The sequence below is a fragment of the Aethalodelphis obliquidens genome, unplaced genomic scaffold, assembly GCF_003676395.1.
Source record: "Aethalodelphis obliquidens isolate GAN/ISIS:26980383/991018 unplaced genomic scaffold, ASM367639v1 scaffold53, whole genome shotgun sequence".
Lineage (NCBI taxonomy): Eukaryota > Metazoa > Chordata > Mammalia > Artiodactyla > Delphinidae > Aethalodelphis > Aethalodelphis obliquidens.
This window is the reverse complement of record NW_020837997.1, coordinates 14,048,382-14,066,112: the sequence shown is the minus strand read 5'-3', so window position 1 is coordinate 14,066,112 and position 17,731 is coordinate 14,048,382. Positions and strand designations below refer to the sequence as shown.

At 61.4% G+C, this 17,731-nt stretch overlaps 1 protein-coding gene across 3 annotated transcripts in view; it reads left to right on the top strand.

Annotated features, from left to right (window-relative positions):
• The first annotated feature begins 5,743 nt into the window (after positions 1-5,743).
• Positions 5,744-17,731, top strand: part of ARID3A (AT-rich interaction domain 3A) — a 33,926-nt gene continuing 21,938 nt past the window's right edge. Inside the window, exons 1-3 of one of the 3 annotated variants that reach the window (XM_027085908.1) lie at positions 5,744-5,922; positions 9,458-10,115; positions 11,119-11,431. In XM_027085908.1, coding sequence (XP_026941709.1) covers positions 9,727-10,115; positions 11,119-11,431 — 702 coding nt within the window. In that variant the 5' untranslated portion in view covers positions 5,744-5,922; positions 9,458-9,726. Of the gene's footprint in view, positions 5,923-6,026; positions 6,085-6,112; positions 6,247-9,457; positions 10,116-11,118; positions 11,432-17,731 lie in introns of those variants that run through there. The other 2 variants (XM_027085909.1, XM_027085907.1) reach the window with 2 other exon arrangements.

The window sequence follows — 17,731 nt, the reverse complement described above, 5'->3', positions numbered from 1 at the left end:
CACCCCAAAACAGAGAGGCATAGAACAGCATCAGTGTATTACCACTCACGATTCGGTGAGTGAGCGGGCTCAGCTGGGCGGTTTTTGTGACCCACGTGGTGTTGAGTGAGTAGCCGACCTAGCGGCTGGACCAGGAAGGCCAGAGAAGGCTTTGGTCTCACGCTGGCAGCCAAGCACTCCTCCACAGGCTGCCTGGGCTTCCTCCCAACATGGCAGTCTGGGGAAAGTCAGGCTTATGCCTTGGCGTAAACTTCCAAGTAGAGGTGGGAGCCGCAGAGCCTCACTCCTTCCACGTTGAATTGTTGGGTGCTATAAGTGTCACACCCAGATTCAAGGTGGGGGGAACAGACCCACCTCTGGGTCTGTTGAGCTGCGTGTGCCTGCTGGGCAGGGGGAGGGTTAGGGTGAGGCCCTGCAGGCCTCAGTCTTAGTCACCCTGAAGGACAACTGCCCATCTCTTGGAGGGCCCCCATCCTTCCAAATTATTTGGGGACATCCTAGGTCTCCAAAGAGCCCAAATTTGCAAAGATGTTATGTGAGAAGGGGAGGCCATTCCATTCTGACATAGACATTGGCCTGAAGCTCGCTTGTTCTGGTCTTCAAGTCCTGGTCTCTGTACCAGGCCGGGCATGAGGGTGAAATCTCCCCTTTGCCCACAGGCCCTGCCCACCTCCCTCCCTCTCCTCGCCTCATCCCCCAAAACTCGACTCAGGGAATGAGTGGCAGGATTTCCTGTGAAAAAGGAATTTGAAACAAACAAACAACAACAACAAAAAAACCAGGGTATTTCCTGGTGGTCCAGTGGTTAGGACTCCATGATTTCACTGCTGAGGGCCCATGTTTGATCCCTGGTTGGGGAACTAAGATCCCACAAGCTGTGCGGCCGAAAAAACAAAGCAAAACAAAAACAACCGAACACAGTTCCAGAGGGACTCTTGGGCACCTATCTCAGAGAAATGAAAACTTCTGTTCACACAAAAATGTGTACTCATGTGATCATAGCAGCTTTATTTGTGATAGCCCCAAACTGGAAATGACCCAGACATCCTTCGATAGGTGCACCCGTGGTCCGTCCACGCCCACTCAGCAGGTCTGAGTTGTGAACACACTGTTGATACACACACACCCGGCGTGGATCTCTGGGAATGACGCTGAGTGTAGGAAGGAAGTCCCCGAAGGTTACATGATGTACCATTCCATCTGTAACGTCCCTGAGGTGACAAAAATATGGGAACGGAGAGCAGATGAGTGGTGGCCAGGGGAGGAGATGACAGGAAAGGGACAACATGAGGGACACTTATGACAGAGCCACTCTGCCCCTGGACTGTGGTGGAGACACAAACCTACGCAGCTGATAGAATTGCAGAGAAAACTCACACATGAGTACAAGGAAAATGGGAAATACGAATCCATGGGTGGGATGTAGCGATTGCAATATCCTGATCACCATGTGGTACTACAGTTTTATAAAATGTCACTGTTGGGAGAAGCCTGGTGAAGGGTATGAGAGAGATATCTCTGCGTTAGAATCTACAATGATCTTGGGATTTCCCTGGTGGTCCAGTGGCTAACACTCCGCGCTCGCAATGCAGGGGGTCCGGGTTCCATCCCTGGCCAGGGAACTAGATCCCACATGCATGCTGCAGCTCAGAGTTTGCATGCCGCAACTAAAGATCCTGCGTGCCGCAACTAAGACCCGGCTCAGCTAAAGAAATATTTTTAAAAAATGTACAATGATCTCGAAAAAGTTTTTTTAAAAATGAAGTTAAAGGGTTTAAAGGGACATCCAGGAAGAGGCATCGTTCCAAAACTGCAGACCCTTGGTTTATCCTCAAGTCTGTTCAGCTGGGCAGTTTTCAGAGCCCCTTCTGCGTGCCAGGCTCTATGTACGAGGCACCCTCTGACCCCTACCCACACAGAGCCCCTGTCTAGCAAAGGGGCCAGTGAGTGGCGAACTACCTAGAGAGATGCAAATAATAGCAGTGAGAAAGGTTACGAAGGAGATATGTGTGCGCTTTGTGAGTAACTGTGAGCCTGACCTTGGTGGCAGTGATTCCAGCAAGGCTTCCTGGAGGAGGTGAGACCAGGAAATGTGACCTGAGCTCAGCTGGTGCAGCTGAACTGGGAGGGGGTGAGGTGGGGGTAGGACCCGAAGCCACAGCATGGGGATAAGCCCCGGGGGTCCGGGCGGGTCGGGAGAGGTGTTAATTCCAATTTCAGATAAACAGTGAAAAAACTTTTAGTATCATTAGGTCCTGTGCAATATTTATTTGGGATACATTTAAAGTTATTCGTTGTTTATTGGAAATCCAAATGTAACTACAAGTCCTGTATTTTGTCCGGCAACTCTACCCCGGAACATTTCTAAGGAGCCACAGGAAGGGCTCGGCGGGCCTCCGTTTCCCCGTCCGACCCGGGAAGTTCGTTTACAGGTGAGACGGCGCCCCCTGGCGGCCTCCGGCGGAAGCCCCGCCCCCGGCTGCAGTCCACAGGTTCCCGGCAGGGGGCGCGCGAACCCCGCGGATGGTCCTGGCTTCCCTGGGTCCACCCCACAGAGGGACCCCAGGGCCTAGGGGGAGTCGCTCATGCGTATCGCAACCTGGACCAGCGGTTCAAAGTGTCCCTGCTGCAAAGTGGGTCAAGCAGAGCCGCACTATGAATGTTCTGGGTCTCCTGGGCCCCTTCTATGAAAAAATATTAAAAATTCTATTTTGCAGCTGTGTTGGTATAGTGACGAATTACTTTAGGCTGGATTCATGACTATCTATTCCTTATAATTATACTTGCTTTTCTCTTCTTACTTCAAAAGAAGTTATAATTACATTTTCATAGACCCCGGTTCACAGGGACAAGGCAACCTGGAGGCCAGTCGGGGTTCTGGGATTTGGGGCTGGGCCCAGCATCCCCTTCAGGTCTTTCTTTTTTCTTTCCTTTTTTTTTTTGAGATTGAGATGGTGAATAGTTAACTTGCCCTCCACCTCTGTGTAGACAGACTCCAAAAATACCATGGGGTGAGGGAGGACAGAAGGGGACCCATGAATTCATTCGTTCAACCAACATTTATGTGTCCGGCCCAACCTCAGGATTGGAGATGCAACCAGCCGTGATCAAGGCTAAGGAGGTTAAACAACTGCAGCTGTTTTGAACAGAAGAGGCTGGGTGAAGATAAAACAAGGTGATGTGAGGTTCCAGTTTGAATGAAAAAGCACAGCTGGGGAAGGGTGGTCCAGGCAGGGGAATGGCCAGGGCAAAGGCCCTGAGGCAGAAATATGTTTCAGGGGGAATATATGTGGGAAGGAGGGCAGTTTGTGATCTGGGCGAATTTTTATTTTATTTAATTAATTAATTTATGGCTGCCTTGGGTCTTCGTTGCTGCGCGCAGGCTTTTTTCCTCTAGTTGCGGCGGGCGGGGCTGAGCGGGGTCTACTCTTCATTGCGGTGCACAGGCTTCTCATTGCGGTAGCTTCTCCTGTTGTGGAGCGCACGGGTTCTAGGTGTGGGGGCTTCAGTAGCTGTGGCTCGCAGGCTCAGTAGTTGTGGCTCGCGGGCTCTAGAGCACAGGCTCAGTAGTTGTGGCGCATGGGCTTAGTTGCTCCGCGGCATGTGGGATCTTCCCGGACTAGGGATAGAACCCCTGTCCCCTGCATTGGCAGTCGGATTCTTAACCATCGCGCCACCAGGGAAGTCCCAGAACTTTTAAAAAGATGCTGCACCCCCCAGCCTGAATGGAGGGCAGGAGGAGTGACTGTCTGAGGGGCTAAGTGAGAATCAGGCTTGTATTTACAGGACCCCCACAAGCTGGTCTGGCCAGGAAACCTTAGAGGGCTGGGGGTCGCAGCATTCCCATTTCCCAGCTTGAGAAACAGAGCCCAGAGCAGGGTTTGTACTAACCTAAAATCACACAGCCAGGACCCAGGTGCAGCCCAGGCCTTCTGCCCGTCCCTTGTAGAGCCAGCAAATCTGGTATCAATTCCCAGCTCCCTGCTGGGCTAAAAATAGGCCCCCCTTCACTAGAGGCAGCTGGGAATCCTGCAGCTCCTCACTCTTCCGGGCCAGGCACCTCTGGGAAGTTGCACCCAGCTACTTAGAGACAGCCACTTCCCTCTGGGAAATGGGGGACAGAGTGGCACACTTCCTGCCCTTCGGGAGACCCCTCCCTACCCCTTCCCTTTGACCAGAGGGGAATGTCATCCTCAAAACCACTGTAGGAGGAATAAATTTAAATTGGCCCATTTTAGAGAGGGGGAAACTGAGACACAGGGAGGCCCATGCACGTGTCTGGGGTGGGGGAGGGGAGGCATTCCGAGGTTTGGCCCTTTGGTGGAGAGGGGGCTTTCCTGCACGTTGGAACTGATCTGGGGCCTGGCCCTTAAAGGGTGGCTTCCCTCTTCCAGCTCACCTGGGTCTCCAAACTCTCCCCCCTCCTCGGGCAGGGCAGTTGTTGCCCCTCTGGTGGCAGGGGCGGGGCAGGCAGCTGGGGTTGGCAGTTTAATAGCCTCAAGGTGGAGGCCTCCCTGCCACCTGCTGTCATTAGGCTAAGGGCAGCCCAGGGGCTGGAAGGCTGGGTAAATGAAAGGGGCAGGCAGAACTCTGGCCCTGGGCTGGGGGTGGCTCCCTTGCACCATCCCCTGGGCTTGGGAATTCCCCAGAGAGCGGATGGGGGCGGGTGATGTCCAGAGGGGGACTACCCACAGAAGATGGCAATGCTGTGCATTGTGTGTGTGTGTGTGGGGGGGCTGCACACAACCCCCCCTAAAGATCAGGGACTCTGGCCCCTCCCTGTGAGGGCCCTCTGGGTGGCTCCCGCCGGCCCTCCAATGCTCCCACTTGGCTTTTATCTGAGCTGGAGCCTGGGCCCCTGCGATTAGCTCGCAGGCGTGGCCTCAGGGGCTCACACCTCCCACCTGAGTCCACAACCCCAAGCCCACCTCCCCCAACCGACCCTGGGCCTCAGTTTCCCGCTCTCTGAAATGGGGACATTAAGAGTCTCTGCTACACAAAAATGTGAACCTCATGCCTTGGGCACCTGGCCGCACAACCGAGCGCTCTAAATGTGGAAATTGTTGTTCAACTATTATTACCAAGAAGATAATCTTGTCTCTCCTCCTAGAAGGTTTGGGTAGTCAGGTTCCCAAGAGGTGATGGGAACCTCAGGTGGGGGTGGGAGGGTAGGGGTCAACAGGATTTCGCGAGGAGCCCTCCTAGGTATCTTGGACGCCCTTCCCCACCCCCACGCCTTTGACAGTGCGGTGCCCCCGCGCCTGGCAACCCCGCCCTCTCCCAGACCCCTCCCCACCGTGTAGCGCCCCCATCGCAGGGCCCTCGCTCCCTTCCTCCGACCCCGCCCCGCTCTCTTTTCCCGTCGCCGCAGCTCCCTCCTTCCTTTATCAAGTCTCTAATCCCCATTTTACAGACTTGGAAACCGAGGCACCACTCTAGGGGGGTGAAGTCTCGAGTTGCTTAGTCTAAGGGGCGGGGGTGAAACTCTGAGCCCGGTAGGTCTATCCTAGGCGCTCGGTAAGATGGGGAGGGGGGGGTCCCGGACCAGGCTAGCGTCCCCAAATCCCATCCAGACAGAGCCCCAACCTCCTCCCCTCCCTATCCCCCTGGGGCGCTCCCAGCCCCGCCTGCGCCCTCGGCATCATGTACGCTCGGGCCCGCGGCGCGCACTTTGCCCACTGTCCCTAGATAGGGGGCGGGGTATACCGCGTCCCTGTTCCCCTTCCCTTTTATTATTTATTATCATTTAAAGGGGCCGCGACGTGAAAATTTCCGTCCACTCTCTCCCCTTCCCCAGCACCCCTGTGCTAGTCGAGCGTCGTCGGACGAAGCGCGGGGGGCGAGGGGGCGTCCGGGAAGGCGGAGGGGGCCTCACGAGACCCCTCCCCGCGTTCCGAGCCGCGGCGCTGAATCACCGGCGAGGTATTTGCATCTGAGAGCGATTTGTCACCCGGTGATTTGTCTGCGGGGCGGTGAGCGCGCCGGTGGGGGGGGGGAGGGAAGGGGCGGGGGAGGCCGCGCGCGGGGAGACTTTTACCAATCGGGTCGGTGGGGGGTGTAGACGCGGACTCGGCTGGAGACTCGGTGAGTCGGCGCGCGGCACAAACCCGGCGGTGGCCGGGAGCCAACAGCGCGCAGCTCGCGGCCCGGGCTGGAGGCCAGGCGCGGCCGGGGCAGGGCCAGACGCCAGGCGTGGGGCATGCGACCCCCGAGTGGGCCCTGCGCCCCCCGAGCGGGCCCCGCGCGGTGAGGCTGGGGCAGGGGTGGGCCGGACTTTTAAATCGCGCGTTCTCTCCCGGGTGGGCGCCGCGCGCCCTGGAAGCCAATGAGGGGGCTCCCCAAAGTTGGTCAGGGACGTGGGTGGGGGTCCAGGGCCGGAAAGGCGATCCCAGTGGGTCGGAGTTGGTGTGGTTTTCTCTGCGACTCCATTGGAGATCTCACCCCCTGCCATATTGTACGGGGGCGGGCGCGGGGGTGACCGGGGGTCGCGAGCGTGTGCGCCCCCTCCCAGCGGAAGGAAGTGGTCTCTATGCGCGCGCGGGGGGCTGTGGTCGGGGTTGTTTCATCTACTCCCGTTGGAATCGGTGTTTTATTCGGGAGCCCCGAGGAGAGTGGGAGCGCCGGGTGGGGAGGGCAGTTCCCTGGCGACCCTCCCCAGCCTGGATGGTTTATTTATAAAGCGTCAGCTCTGGGGCAGAAAGGGGCCCCTGGAGGGGACACCACGGGGCCCGCGGCTGGGGTGGGCTCTGCCCGGGCCCTGACTCTCTGGCGGGGATCCCCGGGAAAAGCGCCCCGTGCCCCGTTCAGTGCCCCCCCCCAGACACAAAAGCGGGCGCAGGAAGCTCGGGGAGCGCGCGTTGGTCAATTCCAACGTTCCGCGGACCCCGGGCGGCCGGTTTGTCAATAATCTTCCGTTTTCAGTCGCCCGGCCCGGAGGGGTTGCCCCCCCACCATGCAAATCGGCCGCTTTCCAAGAAGCCTTTGAAATCGGACTGGGGTTTCTGTCGTCTTATTTCTTCTCCCTTTTCAGTGTTTCTTTTCTCACTTCCTCCGGGCCGCCCCCTCCGGACTCTCCTAGCCCCCTCCCCAGCTTTCTGTCCCGCCCTCCCCCTCCTCTTCCCTTCGTGAAGTGAGGGCCCCCTTTCGCCACCCGTGGGCCCCAGCCTTGCACAACTCTTTAAATAACCGTGTTTTGCAAGCTCTGGGCCGAGCGGGTGACCTCTCTCTCCGGGAGGCATGGGGGGGAGGGTGTGGCCCCAGATCCCTCCCTGCCCCCCCATCCAGGTCCCAAGGGCCACCCAGCACCCCCCCCATCCCCGCCCGGTCCCTGCCAGGGAATGCCTCTCCCCTAGGGTTGTCATAAAGTGGGGGTAGGGCCTGAGGACAAAGGGCTCTTGGGGGGGAGGGGTCTGGAGGGGGTGGGCGTCACCAGCTTAGGGTTAATGGCGGCCATGGGGGGGGGTGCCCAGGCTAGAGCCCAGGGGGGCTCCGGGGTTCCCACCTGCCCCCTCCACCAGCCCCAACGTGGTGGCCTGCCCTGCTCCCCTCCCCCATCCGTGGACCCGGAAGGGTCATTAAACCCAGCAGGCCTGTGTGTGTGTGTGTGGGGGGGGTGGGGGGTGGCTTGAGGGGGCGTGGCTTCCTCTGGCCTCTTCCTTCTGCCCCCCAAAGAGGGGGGGCGTTGCCCAGAGCGTTTCCGTGGGGAGGGGGGGCTCATCTTGAAGTTGTCAAAGGTGGGGGAGGGGCAGCAGACCAGACTAGACACTGGGTGAGAAGTGTCCCCTCAGCACTTCTTGGGGCTGGTGGGGGGGGCGTGACCGCCTGTCCCCGGGGGTTGGGGGCTGGGTGCTGTCCTGCTGCCTCTAAGGACAGGCTGTGCTGGTCATTCTCCAGCACTATGGCCTCTGAGAGGGTCTTTGTGCCCTGGGACCCCTGCCCCTGCTAGATACTGAGGCCCTTCGGGGACAGGTCCCTCCCTACTTTCCCACAGGGACCCCCTACCTGCCCCCCCCTCCCGCACTGCCCTTTCACCCATCCTGCTGGAAGACCCAGCACTGGGGACAGGGCCCCTCCCATGACTGGGGAGGCTGAGAGGGCCTACACTGCAAGACTCCCCCCGGGGGGGGGGGGGGGCGGTCGTTAGGCTTCTCTTACCAGGTCACAGGAGGGGCCGGAAGGGCGGCCAGCCTGGTGACCCGGTGTCCGCCCGCTCCCAGGAGCCTCTGGCCGCTGGGCCCTCCTGTGTGTGGGCCGCCTTTGCCCCAGGAGCTGCTCAGGAGCCCTTGGGGATTCATTTGTTGGTTGGAGTGGCTCCTGGACCGTCCTGTGTTCTTGTGATGTACCATCTGTGGTGTCACTGCCGGGCCTGTTGGGTTCTGCCTAGTCTGTTTTATTGGCGGCCTGGGCGGGTGGGGGTGTGGCCTGGGCTTGGGTGAGTGGGGCTGGGGTGGGACCTGCATCCTCCTGTCCTTGGTGGTGCCCAGCTGTGCAGGGCTCTGGGACATCTGTACCCAGAGCCCGCCTGAGGCCCTGGTAAGGTAGGTTGGCAGTGGTCTGAAGGGACCCTGGACTGGAGGTAGAGCGCATTGCCTTCTGGGACCTTGGCCCCACTTGGGGTCCCAAAGGGCAGGGGAACTCCCTGCAGAAGGCACATGGGGGCCGCGTGGGAGGCTCTGACGTCACCCAGACCTGGGTTCAACTCCCAGCCTTGCCTGGAACCTGCTGTGTGTCCTCCAGCAGGGCAGCTCCGAGTCTCAGTTTTCCCCATCCGTGAAATGGGGACCATCCAGCCTCCTTCCCTAAGTCCAGCGAGTGCCTGCTGTGCTCCCGCCTTTACCATCACACACTCGCTTCATCCTTGCTTGGGCACAGCGAGGTGGGTGCCATTAGGGCACCATTTTGCGGATGGGGAAACTGAGGCCTAGAGAGACTGAGGTTTAGGGATGGGGTGAGAACATGAGTGGGGAAGCTTTAGCCTGTATACAGTAGGTGCTCAATCTGGGTCGGCCATCGTGCTTGTGAGATGCCCGGAGCCCCCTGGGCCGTGAGCAGCACCTAGAACTCAGAACCGGAACCCAGAACTCTGGTGCCCAGTAGCTGGCTGTAGCCAATCAGAAGCCAGAAATGCTCTGTTCCCCTGTTTCTGTTTATGAAGCTATAATCCGAGGTCTTTCCCTGGGGTGCTGTCGTCCACTAAGTGTTTCTCTGTGGCCCAGACGGGTGGGGTCGACTCGAGGCCCTCGGGAGTCCAGTGCGGGGTGCCCCTGCTTCCCAGCCCTCTGGAGGGTGGACAGAGTGGGGGCAGATGGGACGAACGTGCTCCTCCACCTCCAGGGAGGCCCCCAGGTTTGCACACTGATGGGCGTGGATGGAAACAATTTTCCCAGAGGCCTCTGAGGTCCGACCTGAGTGGGGAGGAGCCCAGGCGTGGTCTGACGGTCTCTCCTGTCCCCTCCAGGTTTCTGCTGACACGTGAATGAGCCACCCGCCAGCCGCCTACCCCCAGTTCCCGGTGTGAGAAGGAGGCGTCGCCCGCCTGCCGCTGGCATGCCCCGCCAGCCCTGAGCCTGAGCCCGGCGGCCCCCGCCCCTGCCCCCCGCCACCCTGCACTGCCCCGGCTCCCCCGCGGCCCCCACACTGCAGTGCGGCCGGGCCCCCTCCCCCCAGGGGCCGCCCCCGCCGCCGCCGCCCCGCCCTGGTGCCCGGGGCGGCCCGGCCCGCAGGGCCATGAAGCTGCAGGCCGTGATGGAGACGCTCCTGCAGCGGCAGCAGCGGGCACGCCAGGAGCTGGAGGCCCGGCAGCCGCCGCCGCCACCCCGCGAGCCCGCGGCCGGGCCCCCGGCCCGTGCCAGGGCCGCCCCGGACGAGGACAGGGAGCCTGAGAGCGCCCGGATGCAGCGGGCGCAGATGGCCGCGCTGGCCGCCATGCGAGCCGCCGCCGCCGGCCTCGGCCACGCGCCCAGCCCAGGCAGCTCCGAGGATGGGCCCCCCGGCTCAGAGGACGAGGACGTGGCCCCAGAGGGGGCACCAGGCTCTCCCCCTGCACCCGGCCGAGGCAGGGAGGCGGCCGGCCTCCCCGAAGGTGACGGCCACTTCGAGGGCTCCGACGATGACCTGTGAGTTGGGGTGTGTAGGCCCCCCACGCCGAGCACTTGCCACGTGCCGGCGGCTCTCAGCCCTGGGGACACAGCCATAGAGGAAGGACAAAACCCCTGTCCTGCTGTCCACCCAGGACGTACTGTTCTTTAGAACTTCCCCGGGGACTGTGGGCATTTCTCCACCCGCACCACCCAGGATCGGGGCCACCCGTCTCAGAAGGCTGACAGATACTTGAAGTGTGGCCACTGCGGCTGGGATCTCCTCATGTAGCTTTATTTCACCTTAATTTAAATGGAGCTACTCACACGTGGCCAATGGCCCCTATCGCCTGGCGAGGCTGTACTAGATTTAGTGGCGGGGACAGATGATAGAGGCCGTAGCCCGGGTGCAACCTACGCAGAGTGAGCATCCATCTGCCCCCGGACGTGCCTCCCCGGGGTCTGACGCAGACCCTGAGCGGGGCGCTGGCAAAACCCCAGTGGGAGCCTTCTGAGAAGACGTTTAACGAGCAAAGCAGCAGGGCGATTGCAGGCTGTGATCGGAGGTGCCAAGAAAATAAAGCAGGGGTCTTGGGGAGGGGGGTGGCTGGGGCCGGGGTCAGCTTCAGGCAGTGGTGGGTGGAGGTCTTCCTGCGGAGGTGACAGCCTCTGGGAAGGGCAAGGGGGAGCGGGGAACAGCATGCCTGGCAGAGGGAACAGCCTCAGCAAAGGCCCCGAGGCAGGAACTGGGTTGGTATTTTCAAGGCCCAGCAAGGAAGCCTGTGCGACGGAGGGGACGGGAGGGGAGACGGGGTTAGCAGGTGGGCAGGGGCTGGGGTTTATGCCCAAGGGGCACCTCTAGTTGCTCTGAGCTGATTGGGGACACGAGAGTAAAGCCCACGGCCTGAGCTGGCCTCCTCACGGGCGCTCTCCACAACCAGAGCACGTGGGGCTGCTCACCCACGTCCAGACAGGGAAAACGAGGCAGGAGGCGGCACGGGCCTCGCCCTCTCCCCTGACCCGCGCCCCGTGTCTGCCCCAGGAAGCCGAAGTGGGAGGAGGAAGAGGAGGAGCTGGAGGAGGATCTGGGAGACGAGGACGAGGACGAGGACGAGGACTACGAGGACGAGGGGGGGCTCGGGCCCCCCGGCTCCGCCGGCCCGGGCCCCGCATCCTTGTTTCCCCGCAAGGCCCAGCCGCTGCAGGCGTACCGCGGCGATGGCGGGCCCCGGGCTCTGGGCGGCCAGGAGCGCCCGGGGGCTGGCCCGGCCCTCCCCGGAGGGGCTGCCCACGCAGTGCCACAGCTGCAGCCGCCGGACCACGGGGACTGGACGTACGAGGAGCAGTTCAAGCAGGTGGGCTTCGCGTCCTAACAGGGGCTGTGGGCAGTCGCTGCCAGGGGGTCAGGCGTTCTCGTGGAAGCCACGGTGTGGGGTCGTGTACGTGGGTGGGACGGGCTGGCCGGTAAACGTGTGCATGTGGGGACACGAGGGGGAAGTTCAGGGGGCTCCATCTGCACCAGAGAACAAGCAGAGAGATAGAGCAAGGGAGGGGGTCCTGAGCAGAGGGACCGGGCCTGGGAAAGGACGAGGCTCCGTGGGGCTCATGGGTGTGGCTGGCAGGCGGGCAGGGGCGGGGGCTCAGGGGCGCAGGGCCAGAGGCCTCGTCCGTGGCGTCGAGTCTGGTCTCTTGAGCCTGTGGCTGGGGAGAGGGGGGTGAGCAGGGGTTGGCCGCGTCGGTGTGGACGGCCGAGCAGCTCCTGGGGGCTCCAGAGGGGTGGGGAGGAAGCGGGCCGTCCTGGTGCCTTCCCCGCGGGCGGCCAGGGCAGAGGAAGTGGCCGGGCGGGGGATCCTTTGAAGTTGGGCCTCGCTGGGCTGGGCAGATGGAAACCAGATGGCGGCCGGGGCGGCCGGCTGGGCTTGCATTCCAGCCTGAGGCCAGCTGGGCCCTGCCCCGACCTCCGAGAGTGGACGGTGGGGACCTAACCTCCCAGGCCCAGCGCCTGAGCCTCATCTGAGGCTACGGACGCGCCAGGCACATGGGAGCCGGGAGGTGGCCGTGTATGGCCTTGGGGCACCCTCCCTCCGTGCTGGCTTCCAGGATGGGCAGTGGGATCCTCCTGGAAGGACATGAGGCCCAGCTGCCGTGTGGGAAAAGGGCACTGGGATTCTGGCAACCCTCAGAAAGCTCAGATAAAGTACAGAACTGGAAACTGGACACACAGCGTGAGAGGAACAAGACAGGGGCTGTGACGGGAGGGACGGGGCAGGTATAAATGCAGAAGGGGACGGTGCCCGCGGGGTGGGCACGGCCAGGGCAGCGGCCCCGAGGCAGGAGGCCAGCCTGAGGAATGGGCAGGAAGGTTAATCCCCTGCCCAGGCATCTCGGGATGGGTGGGGCTGCCTGGCTTCCGGCTGGGTCCTGGCAAACGGGCGGCAGTGCCAAGGGGTGGGATGACAGCCAGCAGACGTCATCTCCTTAGGGCGTGGCTGGCCGCTCCCCACGCGTGGCCCCGGCTGCCCCCTCCCGCCTGAAGGCTTTTCCTCTGCGTGTGGACCCCAGCCTGAGCCAGTGCCTGGGATCGGGGTCCCCCCGACCCTGCTCCCTGCCTCAGTTTCCCTCCTCTTCTTGAGGAGCTGCTTGTGGCTGGGTTGCCGTCTGTCTAGTTCTGCAGATAAGGAAACAGGGGCGAGGCATTGGGGGTGGGGGACGGGTTTCCCAGAACCGAGCTCTTGACGTCTGCTGGTGTCAAAATAACACAAACGGGAACCTCATGGGCGAGTTATATTTATGGACTCGCCGAATATTTGCCATCTGCCCTGAGTCCAACCATCAGGAAGCCCCAGGCTGGGGACCAGAGCCAGACACCTCCCACCCCCCGCCTCACAGGGTCACGGCCAGGCCAGAGGAAGGGACAAGGCCGCAGCCCCTGTGGGGTTGGGGGTCGACAGGTAGCCCCGGCCCCGCCCAGCAGCTTCTGCTGCGTGGCCCAACACTGGCGGGAGACGGGGCTTGGGTGGCCAGGCCAGGCGGAGTCCAGGGATCAGGTGTCCTGGCCGCAAAGCCCCCTCGGCCCATCAGGAACAAAGGGCCTCCAGGGGCCATTGTCCCGCTAGTCTTTGGACATGATGATGATGTCTCGAGGACTCCCAGGGTCAGGGCACGGTTGGGGAAACTGAGGCCCAAGGGGCCCAGGGAACCCAGGTCACACAGTCAGTCTCACGCTTACAGAGCGCCTACTGGATACACAGCTCCCCTGCTGGACTCAGAGAAGGTCCGTAAACAAACGGGGAGGAAGGGGTGAGGAGACGTGACCTGGTATCCAGCTGAGGATGTGGGGAGGCCTCTCGGGATGTGGCACTTGCTCCAGGCCCAGTCGGAGAAGGAGCTGGGCCCTCACACTGAGGGATGGTGGTGCGGCAGGCAGAGGAAACAGCCCGTGCAAAGGCCCCGGGGTAGGATGCAGCTTGGCTTGTGTGTGGAGGCCAGACGCCGCCGCCCGGCTGGGCCCTGCGGGGGATGGAATTGGATTCCAAGACGGTGGGGGTTGAGGGAAGTTGTGGGCAGGCGGGGGGCTGCCCTGCAGCGCCAGGATCCTGCGCCTGCCTGTTTGTGCCAGGTCCAGCTGCCAGCACTGCCCTCCCGCCCAGCTGGCCAGGCATCTGTGCGGCCAGTGTCAACAGTGGCCTGGGCTCAGCCAGCCCAGCAGATGTCGGGGGCTGTGTTGACTCTGGCGCCTGCCCCACCCCCTTCCTGGCACGTGGCAGCCGGGCCGGCCGGCCGCCTGCTTGGCACCATCACTGCCTCTTCCTCCCCGGTCTTGGCAGGGCCCAGGCCTGACTTCCGCCCGAAAACCCTCGACAGCCGTGAAATTCTGCCGCCGGCTACAGGGTCTGGGGGGCAGCCAGGCTGGGGAGGGGCCGGGAGCAGCGGGCTCAGGGCCACGGAATCTTTCCTTGAAAGCCTGGAACCTCGCTGCCGTGGGGCCCCAGGGACTCAAGCTGGTGGAGGCCAGCACTGGCTGGGATCGTCGCGTGTCATGGGGAGCGAATAGGATCTCAGCCTGCGGCCACCAGGCATGGCACCCTGGTGAAATCCTGGTGGTTTCCTGTTACCAGCAGGGCTGTGCCACCGTGGGATTTTAAGCAAGCGGAGTCTTAACTGCAGAGCTTCAGCCACTTAAGCATTTGAAGCTGTAGCTTCGATGATTCAAACGCCGGGGTTTTTATTAACAGCTTTATTGACTTAAGATTCACCTAGCACATAATTCAGCTGTCGAAAGCGCGATTTGGTGGTTTCTCGTACATTCACGGGGTTGTGCAGTCAATTTTAGAACATGTTCATCACCTCAAAAATAAACCTTTTAAAATGTACCCTTTAGCTCTTACCCCCACCCCCTCTTCTAGCCCCTGACAAACAGGAACCCACTCTCTGACTCTGTGGATTTGCCTGTTCTGGACGTTTCCCATCCGTGGAATCACACCCTGTGTGTCCTTCTGTGTCTGGCTTCTCTCCCTGAGCATCGTGTTCTGGGGCTTCGTCCACGTAGTGGGAGTGTCAGGGCTTCACCCCTCTTTGTGGCTGAGTGATGTTCCATTCTACGCATGTATATCCTGGACTTTATTTACCCATTCTTCCACCCCCGGATACTGGGTCGTTTCTCCCTTTGGCTGCTGTGAACGTGCGTGTACAAGTTTGTGCGTGAACGCGTGCTTTCAGTCCTCACGGGCACGTACCCAGGAGTGGAGGCGCTGCGTCATGTGGTAACTCTGTGTTTAACCTCCTGAGGAGCTGTTGTTCACAGTGGCCGCTCCATTTTGCATCCCCGCCAGCCACACGAAGGTTCCAGTTTCTCCACGTCCTCTCCGACGCTTGTGGTTAGGACTTTGGTTCCAGCCGTCCTGGCGGGGTGGCGTGCAATCTCACTGTGGTTCCGATTTGCATTAAAGGTCGGGATGATTATCTTCCCTCCTCTCCAAGGTCGTGTCTGCTCCCCACAACTTGTAAATGAGCTCAGAGGTATAGAGATGACAGTTCTAGGTGGTATTTATCGCCCAACTGTGCGCAGGCGGCAGGTGGAGCGTCTCGCGTGTGTCTCGTGTACCTTGGTTTCGTGGTGAGGCGGGGGGCGCTGCGTTTGCCCCGTCGTACAGTGGTGGAAGCTGAGGCACAGAGCCGTCAGGCAGCTTTGCCCACGGTCACACGGGGGAGGTGTCAGAGCTGGGATTCGGCCCCAGGGTGTACTGGAGGAGTGGACAGATGGTGAGGGGCAGGGGGCATGCCCCCCTGGCTGCAGGTTTCGGGGGAGCCCGGGTGGCCCTCCTCGTCTGAAATGGAGGCGGTTGGTCCAGGGCCCAACAGCAGGGTGTCAGGACCCGGTGCCTGGACACACAGGCCCCCAGGCAGGAAAGGACCCCGCCCGTCCCCTCTCCCCTCCCTGGGCCTCCTGGGGCCTGTTGAATTCCCGTGGGTGTCCTCCTCCACCCCAGCGTGTGTGGCCCCGGAAATGGGTTCAAGCAACTTGGGGTGAAGCCCTGGGCCTCAGATGCATCCTCAGCAGGAGGCCGGGGTCACATTTTGGGGTTTTTTTTTTTCTGCTCCTTTCGCCTCACTTCGATTTTTTTAAATTATGGAAGGTACACATATATACATTTTTAAAGTCCTTTTTTGATGCCAGAAGTGACACTTGACACCATTCCGGTGGGGGATAAAAAGGGAGGGATTCCAGTGAGGCCTGAGGCCTGCCAGCCCCCTCTGTGACCTAGCTGGCAGCAGCTACGGTTTTCCCAGGCCTTTCTCTGTCCATTTACACAGAAATGTGACGCGTAAGGTATCGAAGTGTGGTCTCTCGGGGGTCTGCCAGGATCTGCCAAACGCTGAGCTGGACGTACTGCTTTTCTCGTTTTTTGTCATAATTTTCACTGTGCATCTGTCTGTTTCATCAGAGTGTTTCAAGTAGCCGAGTTCTTTTTAGCCGTTGCGGGTTCCCTTGTGGAGCTGACACCAGCACGCTGGTCTGTTTTCCTGTTTCCCTGTTGTAAACAACACTGCAGTGAACATCTCTGGGCTCGTGAGGGTTGCTTGGGGCTGAATGGGGTGGGGTTAGGGAGCAGGAATTGCCGGGACTCCGGGAAGAGGTGGCAGATGGTTTCTTCATCCTACCTGGGAGCCCCCGGAGGCTGGGGGCCCAGAGAGGGACACACGTACTTCAGCCCTGAAGAGTCAGGGCTGAGCCAGAGGGAAGGCTGCCCAGAGGAATGGGCTTTGGAGCTGGGGCTTTGCAGGACATGTAAGAGTCGGCCAGATGGAAAGAGAAGGGTTAGGGCCTGCATCTTGGAACGGTGTGGCTGGAACATAAAGTGGGAGGGGTAGGGGTGGGCAGACATTAGGGCAAAGCAAAGGGGGGCTCAGAGGGGGGCCTTAGCATGGTTTAGTGCTGGGGGAGGGAGAGGGACGCTGGGAGAACCCTTCTGGGCTCCACAGTCCAGGCAGGAGTGGAAGAGGCCAGCGCTACAGCCGGTCCTGTGGGACCAGGGTGGAGGAGGAGAATTTTTTGGTGGAGTGTGTTCTGGGCACACAGGCTGGAGGTCAGGCACTGGCTTCTGAGCCCAATGACGAGCCGGTTTGCTTGGAGCAGCATGGGCTGGGCCCAGGCCCATGGGTCCTGCAGGCCAGCTCTGGCGCCGAGCGTCTTCCTGGGGCGCCAGGGTCCCTGGGCCCCGTGCTGGGGGCGGGACCGGTGCCAGGAAACCCCCCGGGAGCCCAGCTCTGCCCGCCTGGGACAGCGCCCACCTCATCAAAGCCACTGCGGCTGCTGGCGTGGAGCCAGATGGGCCGTGGCGGGCGTGGGGAGGATGCCGCCTGCAGCCCTGGCACCGTGCCCCCACCCGTGCCAGCCCTGGGAACCACACTGACTCAGCCGGAAGAGCCTTATCTGGCCCCGGCGCCGCCGCCCGGCTGCCCGGTCACCGCCGAGGGGTCACTGCCGCTGTGGCCTGGCCCCCCACGCCCACCGCTGCTCCCCACCCCGGTGGCCACCGCCAAGCGCCCGGCCCCTCCCCACGCTTTCTAATGACACACATGGTGCCGGAGGACGTGGTGCCCGGCGGGCGTGGGGTGCACGTGGGGTCCAGCCCGCTGACGTGGGCGAGCGCGTGTGCGTGGGGACGTGGTGGCTGCGTGGGGTCCCTGTGGGCTGGGGGTTCCCGTCTCGAGGGACCCCGTGCGTGTCGGTGTCTGTTTGCAGAGCCGGGGCTCTGGGGGCGTCTTGGGCCCCCCTGTGGTGTCCGTGGCCACGCGTGTGCCGGCGTGGCTCCCGTGTGTCTGTGTGCATGGTCTGGGGCCACGTGGACCCATCTGCAGTGTCTCGTGTATCTGTCCCCTCAAGCGCCTGCTTGTGTGTCCCCGTTTCTGGAGTGTTTGTGCACGTCTGCGTGCACCCCCGTACGACTTGGCCCTGGCATGTGTGGACGTGTTGTGAGTGTGTCCTGGGGTCTGGGTGGCTGAGCTTGTGTATCCGAGTGTGTCGATCCCAGCGCTTTGCCTGTTCCACACGTCTGTACGGTGGATGACAGGTGACCCTTTCCCGTGGCTCTTTTGTGTGCACATGGCTGTATGCTTGTGGGTCTGCAAGCACACACGTGTGTGTGTGCACG